Source organism: Caretta caretta, chromosome 14 (genome assembly GCF_965140235.1).
Source record: "Caretta caretta isolate rCarCar2 chromosome 14, rCarCar1.hap1, whole genome shotgun sequence".
Lineage (NCBI taxonomy): Eukaryota > Metazoa > Chordata > Testudines > Cheloniidae > Caretta > Caretta caretta.
Genome location: NC_134219.1, coordinates 2,554,108 through 2,572,490, shown reverse-complemented (window position 1 = coordinate 2,572,490; position 18,383 = coordinate 2,554,108). Strand labels below are relative to the sequence as shown.

General features: G+C 41.0%; 1 protein-coding gene across 3 annotated transcripts in view; it reads right to left on the bottom strand.

Annotated features, from left to right (window-relative positions):
- RPTOR (regulatory associated protein of MTOR complex 1) overlaps positions 1 to 18,383 on the bottom strand; it is a 314,905-nt gene that overhangs the window by 111,121 nt on the left and 185,401 nt on the right. For all 3 annotated transcript variants that reach the window (XM_048818846.2, XM_048818851.2, XM_048818847.2), the window contains 2 exons: positions 13,919 to 14,019; positions 12,579 to 12,723 (listed from right to left, as the gene is read on the bottom strand). In XM_048818846.2, the coding sequence (XP_048674803.1) occupies positions 12,579 to 12,723; positions 13,919 to 14,019 (246 nt within the window). The remainder of the gene's footprint in view (positions 1 to 12,578; positions 12,724 to 13,918; positions 14,020 to 18,383) is intronic.

The following is an 18,383-nucleotide window of genomic DNA, read 5'->3' as shown; positions in this document are numbered from 1 at the left end:
GCCAAGGAAAAACATAGGGAAATTGCTGAAAGATCTTAGGGCTCATTCTTGTTAAGTTCTACACTGTAACAGAAGTTTTATGGAGGGAGGGACTCGGAAATCTACCAGAAGTGACTAATTATCAAGCAACTGCTCAAAAGACATCCAGTGTTTTTTTGGGTATATAACAGAAGGGAAATTAATGCCCTTGAAATGAGGCAAGTTACTCAGGCAAGAGGTAAGTCAGCACTGGCCAAACTGCCAGTATGCCTGACACCAGCATCATCCTTGGCAAAGTGCTGATTTCACAAGTTTTTCATATTTTCATAGTGTTTAAGGCCAGAAGGGACCACTAGATCATCTGCTCTGACCTCCCGCATATCAGAGGTCAGTAAAGTTCACTCAGATATCCCTATATTAATCCCAATTACTTTAGTTAGACTAAAGCATTTCAGTCCTACAGAGACCATACTGTTGTGTGTCACAGGCAGAGGACAGAAGGGGCCAATGCCTGAGACCCCTGAAATGGCAAGGAATTGATTAGGTGAGACAAACTCAGAGGACCCTAGCCGAGAAAGGCTCCATGTCGCAGAGGAAGGTGTAAATCCCCTAAAGTCTTTGCTATTTTAACCTGGATGAAATTCCCAGGCAACCAGTTTGATCCTAAGAATGTAAGCAAGACACATCAGCCAGACATTTAGGAAAGAGGATTCTCTGTACCACATCAGCCAGACATTTAGGAAAGAGGATTCTCTGTACCACTTCACATCTCCAGCTGTGGTCAATCTCTGATGCTTCAGAGTAAGGCATCAATCACCCAAATACATTTGAAAAATTGTGCCTCAAGGGAAAAATTCCTTCCTGACACCTGCAGCCAACGGGCTGAAGCCCTGAAGCATGGGATTTGATTATATTTATCTTATTGCAAAGCTTCAAGTCTTATGAGCATGTTAAGGGCAACGTAGTCATGTTCTTCCAAAGGCCTATGAAGGAAGAGGATGAACAGGAAGATTCACAGATTCTAAGGCTAGCTGCCCCAACGAGCACAGGTCATAAAATTTCTCTCAGAAACTGGATTAAAGCATATATTTTAGAAAGATTTCTAATCTCATTTTAAAGATTTCAAGGAAAGGCAAGTCCACCAATTCCCCTGATAAGCTGTTCCAATGTTTTATCACCCTTACTGCTAGGAAATTACATCTTATTTCAAGGTTGAATTTGTCCAACTTCAGCTTCCTCCCACTGGATCTTGTTACAGCTTTAACGGTAAGATTGAAAAGCCCCACTCCCACCCCACTTAAAGTCTTTTTCACATGTAATTCCTAGACACAGTGGTCAAGTCACCTCTTTGTCTTCTCTTCGATAAACTGAATAAATCGAGTTCCTTACACTCCACACTGCAAAAGCTAATCCAAGGATTGCATTAGTCTTTTCATCACAGAATTGCACTGAGAGCTCATGTTGAGGTGATTATCTACCTAAGTCAGTGGTTTCCAGTACACAGTCTCCCATCCTGCAAGTAATAACCTGCATTCTTTGTTCCTAGATGTACTTTCTTGCATATGGCTGTATTAACATACATTTTGTTGGATTGTGACCATTTAACCAGGTGATTCAGATCATGAATAGTAACCTGTCCCCATTTTTTACTTGACCACCAATAGTCGTGTCATCTGCAAACTTTACCAACAATGATTTTATATCATTGTCTAGCTTGTTGATAACAATATAAAATAGCATTGGACCAAGTTCCTATTGGACCCTGATAGAAACAGCTCAGCTCATTGATATCACTCATTAACAACTACATTCTGAGATCTGTCAGCGAGACGGGTTTTAATCCATCTAATGTGTGTCCTGTTAGTTCCATATGATTCAAGTTTAATACAAATGTCATGTGGTCCTAAGGGCTTGTCCGCTTGGAGGCAGTGTGTAAATCTATAGCCCACTAAGTCACTGTATGGCCCTGCTACCATGGACTAAAAGTTCGCTTTGAAATAGCGGCTTGTCAAAGTACACCACAGAACTTTTCATGCATGGCAGTCTAGTGTGCTGTAAATTTACATCCCAGTTTGCCGCACACTAAGTCTCCGTGTGGACAAGCACTTAGTCAAATGCCTTGGAGAAATCTAAGTATACTATGTCAATACTGCTGCCTTTATCAACAAGACCTGTAATCTTGATAAATTAATGAGTCTGTTTGACAAGACCTACCTGCAGATTGGCATTCATTGTATTTTTAGCCATTAATTCTTTGTTAACAGGATTCCAAATTAATCATTCCATTATTTTACCTGTGATCAACATCAGGTTAGCCAGTCAATAGTTCCTTTGGGCATCCCTTTTATCCTTTTGTAAACGTATGTGCAGACCTCTAATTCTTCAGAATTTCCCCAGTACTCCAAGATTTCTTACAAATTAACATTGGCAGTTGGCTCGGAGAGCCCCTCAGCTAGTTCCTTCACACTCTTGGGTGTAAGTTACCCGGGGTCTGTTGATTTGAAAAAATGTAATAGTAGCGAATGCTGCCTTGCACCCTCCTTTATTACTGGCGATAAAGTTGATATTTCATACACAACATCATATGAAATGGATACATCCTCCTGCTTCATTCCAAATACAGAACAGCTATCTCTGTTGAACATTTACCAGCTTAGCTGATGTTTTGTCACATGGGCTGCTGTTCTTCTAGGGAAACATTTTCTGAAGCACCTAAGTTCCATTTTAAAAAATGTTAATGGAACTTATGCTCCAAAGTGCCTAAGTCTCTCCTGAAACATGGGATTCATGGCACTTTTGCAATGTTTATCCTCCCACCCTCTTCAAAACTCATTTAATACGTTTCTCAATTTAGCATTTGAACCCAGGCATTTTAAGATGACAGGCTAGGGACTTAAACTGCTGCACCACCACCAAAGAGTTTCTTATACGGTACCTAATTTATTCATGAGACAGAAGCGCTCCTCCATGGCTCATGGGCAAAGCATTAACATCAATAGGCTAAGCAATTTTTCTTGGTCAAGGAACATTTGCAAACGTAGGACTAGAGGTGATAATCAATAAACTGGATTTTAGTTACCTATTCTAACAACTTCTTAACTCTTAATAAACCCCCTGCACTACCAAGCAGAGATGCTACCGGAAGAGCAATTCACTAGGAGATTCCATTCCATTAGCCTAGCCACCAGCTGCTTACAATTAGAAAAATCTACACATTCAGAATGAAGAATTAAAAAGAAAAAAACTACCTTTTTTCCATTGATCCAAAATATGGAATTTGTTTCAATTGCCCCAACCCTGCCAGCCTGCTTCATCAACATTCACCTTCCACTTGGCAACAGGCTACCAATATAATTAAGAGGTAATCAGGAGATAATCAAAACCGCTTCAAGGCACAGGCAATAAATGGTTCCCACATGCTCAATACATGCCCAGGCTGTAGGCAAAATGGTTACACAGAGCTACTAAGGGAAATATTTATTCCTGGTTGAGGCAGAAGCAAAGTCAATTATTGTAATTATTATATAGAAGGATTCTTTGACTCCGACCAAAGGATGAGTATTTTTAACTGTTGGGGCTGAAAAGAGTCGGGGAGGTCTCCTTAAGAGAAGAGACTCTTGGAGTATGTCTACACTGCAAGAAGAGACCTGCAGCTGGCCCACAAGGGGTTGGGTCTCAGATGCTGGACTCCAGCCTGAGCCCGAAAAGCTATACTGCAATTTTTAGCTCTGCAGTCCGAGCCCCATGAGCCCGAGCCAGTTGACCTGCGCTCTGAGACTCAGTGCCATGGTTTTTTTGGGGTTTTTTTTTTTACTGATGTGTAGACGTAGTTTCAGATATTAAGAGGAGCCATACATAGCGCCTTTGAGATGAACTATTAAGCTATGGTTTACTAGATGAGGATGGAAAGGGTCAGGGGAAGAGACACACAACAGTCTGAAATGTGCTGCTTATAAAGGACACTGTGTAGGTCGTCAGACTGCAGAGACACAGCACTAAGGGCATGTCTAAACTATGGGTCCTACAGTGGCACAGGTATGGTCCTGCAGCTGTGCCCTATAGCACTGTAGGGTAGATGCTTCCTACAGGGACAGAAGGGGGATTTCTGTCAGTGTAGGTAACGCACCACTCCAAGCAGCACTAGCTAGTGGACGGGAGAATTCATCCGATGACACATCCTAGTCTAAGATCAGTTTAACTATGGTGTTCAGGGAGTATGAATTTTTCACACCCTTGAGCATCATAGCCAAGTTGATCTGAATTTTAAGTGTAGACCAGGCCTTATATACGGTCATATACAACGTCATTTCAGGTAAGGAGCACTAATACCCCTATAAAATTTGTCCAGAGCAGCCCTGCAGGGTCAGATCTTGAGAGTTTCGAACACTTTATCAGGAAGAACTATACGGCATTTGAAGACAGATTTTAGCAGATTAAAGCTAAATCTCTTTTTAGTCTTCTAAAAACAGATCATTAAAAATCAATGCAGCCACATCAGCCAATATTATTCAATCTTTCTGAAAAGTGAAATCACCAATATCAAATTTCCATATGGCTGCCTTTCGCAGTCTAGAGAGCTACCAATTAACGTGAACTGCTTCATGGGTGCACTCAATCCAACTACTTACAACACCGCCCCCCGCCCCAAGAACAATGTCTTTGCTGAAACTTTAAAAACATGCAAATGATATTGTTCGGGCGGAAGCCAGCACTGTATTACTTCCAATTGCCAAAGAGACACTAGCAAGTTATTTTCTAATCTTTTACTTGTGTCTTTGTTTAGAGAACGAACCCACTGTGCAGGTAAAAACATATTTCACTAAAAGGGCAGTGGAGAGGTCCGGAAAAAGAACGATAAAAGGACATGGTTGATGAAATGTGGGTGGGGAAACCAGAGAATTTAGGTTCTACACCCAGGGGAAATAAAGACCACTAAGGAGAAGAGGTAATGACTGAAGGTTTCAGATTACCAGGAGAGACAGGGAAGGCAGGCAATTTGTAGACACACTCTCTGAACTAATCTTACACCTCAGCACACAAACAGGAAATAAATTGGAGAGCAGCAGGCGGACAGGGATGGGGTCCATTCCCTTCTAGAAATGATTCATGAGAGCCAACCCAGAATAACATTTCCTTCCTTCCTTCGCGTCTTATGGGGATTTCTGTTCGCAAAGTGCTTTTGTAGATTAGTTTTCACTGTGTTAGGAACAAAAATGGTTGAATAAGAGCTCAGTATTATGTTTTTTCCCCCTTTTATTGTATTTCCTCACTATCCAAATATCTATTCTTGTTTTCAAATGTGCTGAAGCTATGATGCAATAGCTGCAAGGTGGTCTCCTAAAACAGTTGGGCATTACCACATCTATGCATTATTTGACCTGAAAATATTTTAATTAGATTTCATGTTTTTATACTCTGTTGCCCCTACTTATTCTGTGAATGAGGTAAGTTGATATTGTGCCTCTTAGCAGAGGCAAGTCACCTTCTCTTTACTATATACCATGAAGACTTTGTAGTTGGGCATCTGCCTGATTTACTCTTATAGTTTAAGTTAAAACAGACCTGAGAGAATTAAATGACTGATGGCCTTTGTAATTGCTGGTAGGAGTTAGCTCCCATGTCCACACTGATAAAGATTATAGCAATATTCAACACAAGAACTAGGTGGGTACTGAGCAGGGATGTTAGGTTTTTCAAACCCATTAGATAAGTTAATTGGTTTGATTTGAGAAGTGACTCAACTCCTTTGGGATACAATATTCCCCTATTTTAATGCCCATTCAGCTGCAAAAATGCAAGTGTGGAATGTACTCCCACATTTCACTCAAGGAAACAAGCAAGTTTTCTGTAAAACTGAGAAGCCCATTTTACATTTTTGGATCACGATTTTCAGCTGTAGCTCAATCCAACCACTATTTTTGTGGGCCTGCACTGTGCACCCCAAATGAATCTCACATTCAAATGTTTCTTAGACAGTAAACTCTGTGGGGCAGGGAATGTATTTATCTTTATGTTTATCTACAGCCCTTCTCCTCAGAACAGAGCCATACTTCAAGGAAGTGGGTTGGAATGGGACTAGGTTAATTTACAGTATCACTTCCCATGATCTGCTGTGGTGCAACCTAATTAAAGAAGTTGGGGTCACTAAAGTTGATGGTTTTCAATAATCTTTTAGAGAGGCAGAAAGAGATGTCCCAGCTTCAAATATTTAGAGGACATACCCCAGTCTTGTCCCTCTTCCAGTGAATTTGGGAAACAGGTATTTTTCAGTTTCTCACTTGTCTGACATTCGGCTCAGTTCATTCAGTCGCAAACTATGCCCAACGGGAAAGAGCATCTGTTTTTATGAAACTGGCAATGGAGGGGGGCATGCCTAGGGAAGAAGTCTACAAGGAAAGCAATCCAACCGTACATAACACCTCCATCTTTACTGATCAGTCAGTCCAACAAGGCACCCTCATTGGAAATACAAAGTAAAGCTATTACTCTGAAGGAATGCAGCAACTGGGGAAAACAGCATGACTCTACATCAAAAAATAAACAAGAAAGGACTCCCTGGATTCTGTCATTAACTCTCCCTCCCTTGAGGGAAGTGCTCATGTGTTTTAACTTCAATTTTGTTTAGAAATGTATTATAAACTTTTAAATAATTTATCCTGATCTCTTCCAACTGCCTTTAGTTTGTGTTTTCTGAGGTGCTCCAAAGTTTGGGCTGTTAAGCAGGGAATGGAAAGCATAGAGCATCTAGCTTTGCTTGAAGACAATTTTTTTATGTGAGATAATAAAATGTTCCATGTTGGAAGCCCACAGTAATACTTTACCAACATAAATAGAACACAGTTACAGAGACCCACCTCAGTATTTCTTCACCCACATGTACTGCAGTAGTTCGCAGATCATGAAGGCAGAACTTATTACATTTAACTTTAATTTTCTGGGCTGAGTCAGTCTGCCTGATGCTTTTAATCCTCACATCTCGTTTTTGGGAAAGAATTACAGAAGTCTCTTATGCTTGTGTTCTCTCTCTGTGGAAACAGCTGGTATTAGACTGCATTCCAGCACCGGAAAAAAGCACTGGGCTCCTTCCTTTTGGAAACAGAGTTGATGATTTTCTGCAGAGCTGCTAAAGGAATCTGAGTTTCAGCCATCTGTGCTCTGGGGACTAACACAAATATACTGGATTGAAACATTTCAGTCTGTACCAGCTACGTGGAACACGTTATTCCCATGCCGAGTTTTTTTTGCAGCTACAACTCCATAGCATGTCCTATTTGACGGTATTTTCAAACACCGGTCTGAGGTCAGCCCCTCCACAGCGATACTGCAGACACATGGCGCCTGCTCTAGGCAAGGCCAGAGGGAAGCAGCTCACACACATGTATTTTAAAAAATATTTAGAGCGATAAAATCTTTGGTAAGGATTTGGGTGCTCATGAAAATGAGGGTCTGATAGTGCTAGTAAGAGGCAGCAATGGGCAACCTTCTTCTTGTCAGCCAATGAATCTCAATCCTGACCTCAACCCATGCCCTACTATAGCAACTCTGGACCTTTCCTGATCAAACTAGGTGGGTGCCTTTCTGATAGGTACTAGAGACTCTAACGATGAGGTGGAGACCAAAATCCTCATGTTTCTGATTGAAACAAGAATCTGCCCAAGCCTATAGAAGGCTAACACAGAGTAGCCAAATGCCCTCCTAAATCCTTCAGTCATTTTGCTCTTGCTGAGATGTTAAGACTTATCTGTGTTTCAAAAAGAAGAGTCCTTTTTAAATTAATCAGCGAAGAAAATTGCAGACTTGCACCTTTTTTGCAATACTTCCCACAATGTCCAAAGACGTTAGAATCTCACCTCACCTGTTGTTGGGATGCTACATTATGGTTTCCTTTTCAGCTAGAATTCCATGCTTGGTATATTTACTGTAGCAATATTTCTATTGTTATTATTAGAAGCACATCTCTGCCACAGCATAATAAAGGTCCCTTGTTTTAATACATGGCCTACATTACACATTGGGAAATTTCTGTCAGTTTACTAAGTTACCTTGATTACAATTTTCTAGTGGTGATCACAATGCATAAACTACAATCGATGGCCATGGAGACCCACGTGCAGGCAGGACAACGTTTCTTCCTCCCTGCATACACCACAGACAATTACATCTGGGCTCCCTCATTGAATATCACTACTACTTGTACCACAGTAATGCCAACAGGACTCACCCAAGATCGGTGTCCCGTTGCGCTTGGCATTGTACAAACACAGTAAGAGAAAGTCCCTGCCCTGAAGAGCTTACAGTTTAAGTCGCCGAGAAAGACAGGCTTGGAGTGGTAATAGAGGCACAGAGAAGTTAAGTCACACATTTAGGACCACACAGTGGTCAGTGGCAGAAGCCAGGTTTCTTAACTACCAAGTTCAGTGCCCTATTGAGTGCATCCTAATACTGGCGGACAGTGGACGAAAACTGGCCTCAGAAAAAAAAAGCCCAATCTCCTGGTTAGAAGAAGTAATTTGTAAGTCAGAAAGCACTGGTCTACAGAATAAATTAGGAGGGCTGACTTAACTGGTCACAGAGAATTTACTTCCAGATGACTTAGAAGAGAGAGACACTCATATCTGTAGACATTTCCAATGCCATTGGCAGCCTGGTGACTATTTCCAGAAAAGGGTTAATCTATTCAGGATCCTCAAATGATGTGAAAAGTGAGCATGGTATAGAGAAAACCATCAGAAAGAAGCACAGACAAAGATATATACTAAAATATAGGGCAAAATGGTCTACATTTAACTTCTAAAAAGGGACAGCCATAATTATTCATGAGATCAAGTGATGCTCAAGTCAAGTGGAAAAACATTTCACAGCATATGCACATTCCTGCGGTGCACTCATAGCTGAGCAGTACACCATCACGATATTTTGTCAAATGCTTTATGGTTTTCTATCAATGTAACTGTAGCAGAAACAACAAGGCACTGGATCCAGCTCTATACTGATAATTGAAAGGAGAAAAGGGGGAAACTTGAGCACCAAACTCTGTTTTTTGTAGCCCATTTCTGTTAAAACCAGGAACCTGATGGAATTAGAAGCGGCAGGAGATGCTTTCTTTTCTTTCCACTCTTACACTGACTGTGAGGATGTTTCCAGTAACTGAAGCAGAGTGGCAAGGTGTGGTGCAGGGCATCTTTACGGTACAATTGACCAGCATTTCCCAGAAAGGGGGGAGGAGCGAACAGCATGTGCAAAGTTCAGAATCCATTCAGTATATTTTACTATAATCAGTGAATCACTAAAATTACTTATGTTGTCTGTGCGGAAGATAGCCCCAGAGAACATCCTAGTGATCTAAAAGAGTGCATGAGGAGAGGAGATGGTGTGGAGAAAGGGAAGAAAGTATCTGTGAATCAATATTACTCATGCAGTTCCAAAGCCGATTCCTTTTTACAGCTTGCTTGTGTATCCTGTATCTCCCTATGCACTACTAACAAACAGAAGAAAATTTGATTGTGTTTTACATATAATTACTATTTCATACTTCCCCAATGAGATTGTTTCATCATGTTTCTTCACATCTGAAATGCAAGGTAAATTATAATGCACTTCAGTAGAGCTGGCAGCATTATAGCAATGTAAGTTTTCACAGACAGCTTTCTAAACAATAAAGGCATATGGTAAAGCTATTGCTTCTGTAGCCAGCTAAGTAGTGGGACAGGAACAGTGTTTGGCATGGATTCCATCTTTATCCAGTGACTGGGCATATGACAAAACGCAGCACAAGAGGTGTCTATAGCGAGGAGGGAGTGGGCCAATCACCCATAATTTCTGGGTGTGAAAGGATGCAGATTAGGTGGGGAGATCAGCATCCCAAGGAAGAGGAATGGAGGAAGGATTTGAACTACTTTGAAATAGCTGGGGAAGCTAACCAGCACAATACCACGAAGGCTTTTAACTATGAAATCAAATGTAAGGGGGTAGAGACACACAATACCTGCCTGCCTCAGCATGGATGTGTGGGAATAGCAGAAAGGCCCCATCACAACACTCACACGGCAACCAACATAACAAGCAAAATAACTATTACTGAGGGCAGGGGGAATCAGAAAACCTTTAAGTCAGGTCTTTGAGGAACACAGATTGATGTGTTGTAGGACTACGTGTCTGAGCTCATCATCCATTTACATATTACAGCAGATCCTAGGGGTTTCAAATCGCTATGGATGACAGCACAGCCGGTGCCCACATTCACAAGCATTCACATTCTGATCTGCCAGGTGCAAAAATCTGTGAAAAGCTCATAGCAGAATGACAACCAGTGCACATTTGCATTCTGTCATCCAGTAGGTCTCTATCACCCAGCAATGTAAATTCTGGTTCTTTCCTCCACCACATTTTCTGGGTTAAATTTCCAACAGCTGCAATGATCTGCTTTAATAAAAAAAACAAACAGATGAAAGGCTTCAGAATACAGCTCTGTGTACGGCCTAGGGAGACTGGACTATCTAGTGAGTTACATCACATGACAGCGAGTTTGGACCATGTTCCTTTCCCCCATGCCCTGCAGCTGACATGCTGTGCGACTAAGCCAGCCACTTCTGATGAACCTCGGTACATTCCCTAGTTTACAGGTGGGTTGTAAGACTTAAAGTCTGTGACATGTTAAGAGAGTTGAGAATAAAAGGTGCTATACATGGGCATAGGATGGTTTTTTAATAAAATCTTTAACTAGACAGTACACTAGAGTTTCTCGAACTGCTATGTTGCTGGGCCTCCTCTGGCAAATAAGGAAGAGTCTCCCCTGACCTAAATTTTATTTTAAATACCACCTTTGTGGAAGACTATTGAAAATATACATCAAGGAGCTGTCAGTTCATTTCTCCCTTCCTCGGTTGCCACCATCTGGGAGTCAGCAGAAGCAGACATGATGAATGCTTTCCTAAGGAAGCTCTGTTTTTGCTAAATACTAAGTAAAAATGAAAACAATAATAATAGCTCTTATTTAGCACTTTTCATCCACAGATGAAAGGCACTTTACAAAGAAGGTCAATATCATTATCCCCATTTTACAGATGGGGAAACGGAGGCACAGAAGACGTGAATTGCCCATGGTCATCCAGTAGATCAGTGGAAGAGCCAGAAACAGAACGCAGATCTCCTGAGTTCCAGTCCAGCGCTCTATCCACTAGGCCACATTGCCTCCCAGAAGGACTCCAGCAAGAAGCCAGAAGAAGCTCTGATACCCTGATAATGAGCATGGTATAAGTATCTAGATAGATTTGTTTGTATATCTCTGCCCATATGAAAATCCTGCAAAACCTGTAACCACACATGCATTGTCCTTCTCAGGAGGTTTCCAGGCTCTGCCACACCTTTCAGGTGAGGCAACAATTGGACACAGTCATACAGATGAGCGCTCACTCATTGTGTGGTATGCTCATTGGTATGCTACATGTTCTATCCCTTTTGTGCATACAAACATCCTGTTTGCTTTTACACCACACTGACAAGCCAACTTCACTGTGCTGTGTACAATGACAAATCTTTTTCCTCAAAAGTTCCTCCAATTTAAAAGCACATAGGAGCAGCTTTGGCTATAGGTGCCAATGTGCATTTCTCATAATCCCTCCACGTTTTTTATTAATTAAAGCAAATGTGTGTTATCAGTAAACTTCTAATCACTGTCTACTTCTTCCTCCAAATGATTAATTAATGTATTTAACAATGATCCCAATATTGAACTATTAACTTCTCTCCAGTTCTAAGACAAGACATGTAATATGACTTCTGCCACCTCGACCCGTTTTCCCATGACATGACTTTTCACCCTACTCAAACTTTGTTTTCCACTGTAGTCTGATGGAGGGACTTTATCTAAAGCTTTCTGAATATCCAAGTCAGTCAAGCCTATTCAATTAAATTTACCAATTACTTTATTAATTTTTCTGAGATTACAGAGGCATCATTTTCTCTTACAGAAATTGTGTTAGCTTGACCCTATCAGATTACACTTAGCCAAGTTGTGTACAATTCTAGCCTTAATTAGACAGGACTAAGACTTATAAGGAGGACTTTTGTATTCATTCAGCATTTGTTTATTAGTCAGGAATGCATTTAAAAGGCTTTCCATAATGAGAGTCATTTCCATCAATCATCTAAAAAGAAGTAGAGCGCCAGGAAATGAACTCTGTGACAAACCCCACCTCCTTTTACTTTCTATTGTGAAAGTTAAAAGAATTCTTCTGTTAGCCCCAACTATCCCAGGTCTCCCTCTTACAATCACAGCTTTATGCCAGCAAAACAGAAATGTAGCTGATGCTCCGTTGTTTCTCTATTTGGGCTGAAATGTTACTTAGCTGAAGTGGAGCTTTTGCATCAGGGAATTATAACCAAATTATAGTAATGAGGTATCATACACACAGGGAAGCATTTGGAGATCGGTATTAAGTTGCCACATGCGCTTCCATTTCTGATCCACTGATTTAATCAGAAAAGCGCTGCACAGATTCAGGTGGTAACAGCCTCGTATGACAGCGGCTCTTGAAATCTCCACAAGGCATCTGTTCAAAGCCTTTAAAGCAAGAGGTACCCTGCTAGCAGGGACTTACCACATTGCATGCATATATGTTGGAGGTAGACGTGGGCTGCTGACAGGGGTACAGTTGTAAGACCTCATAATCCTTTCTGCCAACAGGAAGTTACGAAATAAGCTAGCCACCAGCAGATCCTGCCTGAAGAGCTTCTGGAAGAGATCTGCAGAGAGATAATGTGTGACACACAGGTACCTTCACTGATCTGTAAGCAGCATTGTGTACCAGCAGATACACACACATACGCACAACAGAGCTGGTCAATTAATATTTTCCTCCAACAAAAAAACAAACAAAACCCCCCCAGAAAAACAGTAACATCTCTCCTGAGAAGTCATGCTTAGAGCTGGACAAAGTTTTTTGACTAGTTTCTTCATTGAAAAATGCAATAGACCAAAACTATTTGTGAATTTGAAATGAATTCGCCAAACAGTTTCAGCCAGAAAAAAAAATATTCAGGCTAGATTCACAAAACAAAGGACTGGGAGGTGACAGTGGGAGAACCCGCCTTATAACTTTTGGCCCAATGGCTAAAGGATTCACCTGAGATGTGGAAGACCCAGGTTTGAATTCCTGCTCTGGGGCCAGACATGAACTCAGGTCTTACCCCAATTGAGTGCACTAGCCACCACCAGGTCTCTCTCAGTCTCGCCTGTTGAAGCTATTCCACTTCGTATAAATATTCACTGGAGCAGGGATTTGAACCCAGGTCTCCCCATCCCAGGAGCATGCCCTAACCATGAAGCTACAGAGTCAATCTCATTCTCTCTCTTTGGCCCAATGACTATTTAAGTATTTTATACAAAGCACAATAGTTTCAACAGGAGAGATGCAGAGACACCCACCTCAGAATATCCTATACCTTGGTGGTTAGGGCCCTTGCCTGGGAGATGAGAGACCTAAGTTAAAGTGAATCTAGCCCTTTACAAATGCCCAGAAACAAAACATTTCAGGTTGAACTATACATTTTCTTTGACCCAAAACTGATTTTTTTGACTCACCATTTTTTTTTTTGGTATTTTCTCATTCAGTTTGACCAGGACTGAATTTATTCTCCAATTTTTCAGAATGGCCAGCAATTGAAAAAATCAATTATTCACCCAGCTCTACACCTACTCTCCTTTCTCTCCACTTAGAAAATGAATACTTTCTGCCTTTCTGTTGTTTTTCCCTTTCCCGGGCATGGACTCTTTCTTCTGGTGTCTCACCTCAGCTCATGTTTTCTCCACCTCTTTTGTTATCAGACGCTCTCTTCTTCCTTGTTTTATTAACCCTTTATCTAACTTCCTTACCCCTCTACTCTGAGCAGGCAGAGTTCCTGGTGAAAACATGGACTGTTAACTGCCAGACAGTCCTACCTCGTGGCAGCACATTCCATGCAATGGTGTCTGTGATTGCTGTAAAGATCCAATTCAGTTCTCCCAGAGGAGTTCTCCTGTCATTCAGTCTGCCAGGAATCCTACAAAAGAGACATTTTTATTAAGTATGTTATTATTTAAATAAATATATATTAGGCCGTTCCCAAGGCCACAGGTGTCACTGTACTGTTGCTTTAATTTTATTGAGAGAAGTTGTTTTGTTCCTCCACATGCAACCTCCTTGATTTCCTTGTTTCAGTAGGAACTTCTTCCACATATCAGTTTACCTCATATTTTATTCCCTTCTCAAGTTTGCTGCTTTTTGCCTTTCCATCACCTGAACTATACAAATTAATGGAGGACTTAAATGACTGAGATTCTGAACTCCTTTAACAACAGATATGCCTTCTACAGCATTAAGGGAATTTGCTAACAAACCTGCCATGTCGCTGAATATTGGGGGGGAGGATGAGACAATTGGGGAGGTACTGGAAATTGGAGGTAAGCAAAATGCAGTACTGATCTTCAAAGAAAGGAGAGAAAAGTGATCCCAAATATTACCATCCTGTAAATCTAACTCCTTTCCCTAGCAAAATGGTGGAACAAATCTGAAGACGATAATGGAATCATAAGCCAAATGGGCTTATCAAGAATGAATATTGCTGTACAAATTTCATTCTATCAAAAAAAGCAGTAATATCTGAATTATCTCAAGAATTGAGATTTTGGATGGAGGACCACGATCAAGAGACAATAAACAATGAGATGAGGTGAGGGACATGTATCTCGAGGGGCACTGCAGGGAGAGGTGCTGTTAGGAACTCCAGAAAGTTTGGTCTTCAGATCAGAACTGCTGTCTGGCTCCATTTTATTCACCACCCAATATTTCTGTTGAAGTATTTAATAAAAAATATGATTAATAATAAAAACTTTGAGCTCATGCTCCAAATAGCGTCTGGATAAGAACTGCTCAGCGTCCACTGGCACAGAAGGATGTTCAATCAGAAAACACAACTTTCCAGGGAGTGACAATCATAATAAAGGTTTCAGAGTGGTAGCCGTATTAGTCTGTATCAGTAACAAACAAACAAACAAGGAGTACTTGTGGCACCTTAGAGACTAACACATTTATTTGGGCATAAGCTTTCGTGGGCTAAAACCCACTTCATTGGAGGGTTTTCGCCCATGAAAGCTTATGCCCAAATGAATCACAATAAAAAGCACATTGCGTTGGAAAATGTGGCCCTACTGTTAAAGGTTTATGACGGTAACAGACTTACTTCACAACTCCCTGCTGTTGTAAATGAACTAGAAAGATATTGTCTATCCATGAAGTTGTAAGACCTAGTGAAATTCTCATTATTCCAGACACAACAATTTAAGCACATTGGAGTATGTGTGTGCCTCCTACTGAGGTCATCAAAGTTCACTTATGAGGGGCACATTTTGCTGTTTCTTATTAGTATACCAAATTTTTCCTCCCACTAAGTTCTTTGAAAATTTGTCTCAAGTGAATATGATGCACATCTGTCTATATATTTCTTACGTATCCATCGCTATAGCCTTCAGGTTCCACCATAATAACTATTTGAAAAATATGTCAGGTAAATATTTAAACTTACTAGGTGGCTTCTTATTCCAACAAAAAGGTGTTTCTCTAAGCCAAAGCCTTTCTGATGAGCAGATCAGCATTCCTGGAAAGCAGTAATGGTACCCACTGGACCATCAAGATCTGCACTACTGTGTAAAATTTTAGTACAAGTATCACACAAGGACTTGATTGTGAAAGAGACACTCTTCATCACTATCAGAGTTACAGAGCAGAAAGAGATGTGCAAGTTTCAAGATGTTCAGTTTCATCTGAAAAACTTCTCCTCTTGAAGATTTTCAGACGCACTGCAAAGGTCACCTTGAGAAGCTCCTTCTAGCCAATAAACCATCATCAAACTGCTGCTGAAAGCATGCATTTTGGAGCCCTAGAGTAACACAGAAAACCACACCACAAGCTGAGGCAATGACTTTTACCGCCACTTTGGCTGCATTTGAGCTCTGCTGTCTTTCAGGAATCATTCTGCCTGTTCCACTTAAGACAAATCCAGACATTTAGGGTACAGATTATCTCAAGGAGCAATGCACAGCCACCTCAATCTTCCTAGCTGTAACTACTTGCTTTCAAAGTAAAATATTCAGTATAAAAATCTTCTGTCCATACTGTTTAATTTTCTCTGAAGAGAGCAAAGTCCCTTTCTGTAAAGGGTCAGGGGCATTGCTAATATAATATGGAGGGAGATGATCAAACAGCAGCTATTACCACTGCAGCTGCAAGCTGTTCTCTGGCTTGTGTGGGATGGTGGCATCAGTCCACTTGGTTAACATTCACATCCTCCAGTTCTCCAGCTTTGGGATATGAAGTTCAGTCCCACCTCCATGAACAGGAAGATCTTGTCAGCAATACACACAGGGAGTCTACATCATGGTGTCATGTTAAAAGTGCTGAGGAACCAAATTTTCTATTATATTTTATTTTTGAAAGGAGAAAAAAGAACACTGAACAACTCCTAGCATGGTAGCCTTCCAAACAGTGATCTATTGCCGACACTTCTCCTGTCTTGGGAGACTCACGGAAACTGCAACACAAGCGATTCTCAAAGTTCAGCATTTGGGGTGTAAGAAATCAATTCAAATCTCTGCAAATACTGAAATATGTACACACTGACTCTCTCTCAAGCAAGTAAATCTTAGCGCAGGGTAAGTTTAGTAATTGACAAAGCAGCCCATGATTCCAAAATTAGTTTGCAGGAGATTGTAGCACAGGGAATGTGTATTCTACAAATGTAATGCTGAATTTGATGTACATTCTTTTTAAAGTCTGCTCCCCCCAGAGGTAGAGTTTAGTGGTATGGAACCAAAATATAGCTACAATAGGGCCGAGACCAAATTTTAAACTTTGCATTTGCTACAGTGGAGCCCCTGGTTCTAGCTATACTTAATATTCCTTCACTCCTCAGTGAGTTGACAGGACACGGCTTCCAAAAACACCTTTTTGTCTAGATGGGGACCAGCAGCAAATAGGAGCTTCAAGAAAACTAAAATGATTTGTTACCCTTTACCTCAACCCAAGCCACTGGCACCAATGTCCAGGTTTCTTAAGTTTAGGAATGCGTAGCTCTGCTGCTGAAATTTGCAGATGATACAAAGATTGGTAGAGCGGTAAACAATAATGAGGACAGGGCAGTCATTCAGAATGAACCTGGATTGTGTGGTAAGCTGGGACCATTAAAAAAATGTGTAGCCGAATGCAAAATCATACACCTAGGAAGAAAGAATGCAGGTCATACCTAGAGAACGGGCCATACCTAGAGAATGGGCCATACCCTGGAAATCACTAACTCTGAACAAGATTAAGAGCTCACAGTGGACAAACAACTGATGCGGTGGCAAAGAGGACTAATGTGATTCTTGGATATATAAAGAGGGGAGTAGTGAAGAGAAGGGAGGTCATTTTGCCTCTGTCTAGGGCATTGGTGAGACCAGTACTGGAATACTGTGTCCAGTTCTGCTGTGAAGATTTTAAAAAGGACATTGAAAAATTGGAAAGGATGCACAGAAAAATCACAATTTAAGTGATTAAAGGGCTGGAAAAAATATATCACAGTGAGAGTCTTAAAGAGCTCAAGCTGTATAGTTTATCCAAAAAAAGGAAAAGTATCTTGAATGCTGAATGCTGTGTACGAGTACCTTCAAAAAGAGAAAATACCGGGTACCGAACAGCTCTTTAATCTAGCTCAGAAAGGGACAACAAGAATCAATGATTGAAAGTTAAAGCCAGAGAAATTCAAATTAGTAATACATTTTTTTAAACTTTGAGGATGATTAACTACCAGGGAAGTAGTGAATTTTCGATTTCTTCATGTCTTCAAATCAAGACTGGATACTGATTGAGATGCAGGTTTTAATCAGAAAGCTTTTTCAGTGAGCCAGATGCAGCTGCTCACTGGTGGACACCAGTCAACGAAAACTGGCCCAGTGTGTGAAAGCGCTGTCCCAATGTGTGTTTTATGTTTAGAGGAAAGGGAGGGTTCAGGCCTTCTCCCCACAACAACAAAAAGAAGCTCACCATTTCCAGACTCAGCCCTTGGACAGAATGACCTCCTGTTGCAGAGTTACCCAAACTTATCCCATCCATGGACTAAACTGACAAGATGCCAAGAGTTTGAGAGCTGCACTTAAAGTGCAAAATACACTGCAGCCACTCATCTTTAATATGGAAGTGTGGCCTGCAGAAAGTACAGGTCCCAGCATACAAAGCTCCACGTACAATCCAAATGACCAGACCAAAATTCATGCTACCTAGGACACAAAACCTACACAGGCTGCACTTCTGGGTTAAAGAGGAGTGGGTGTGGACTGTTATTGGATCCACCCATTGTTCCTCCTCATCGAAACACAAATCCATTCATACCCA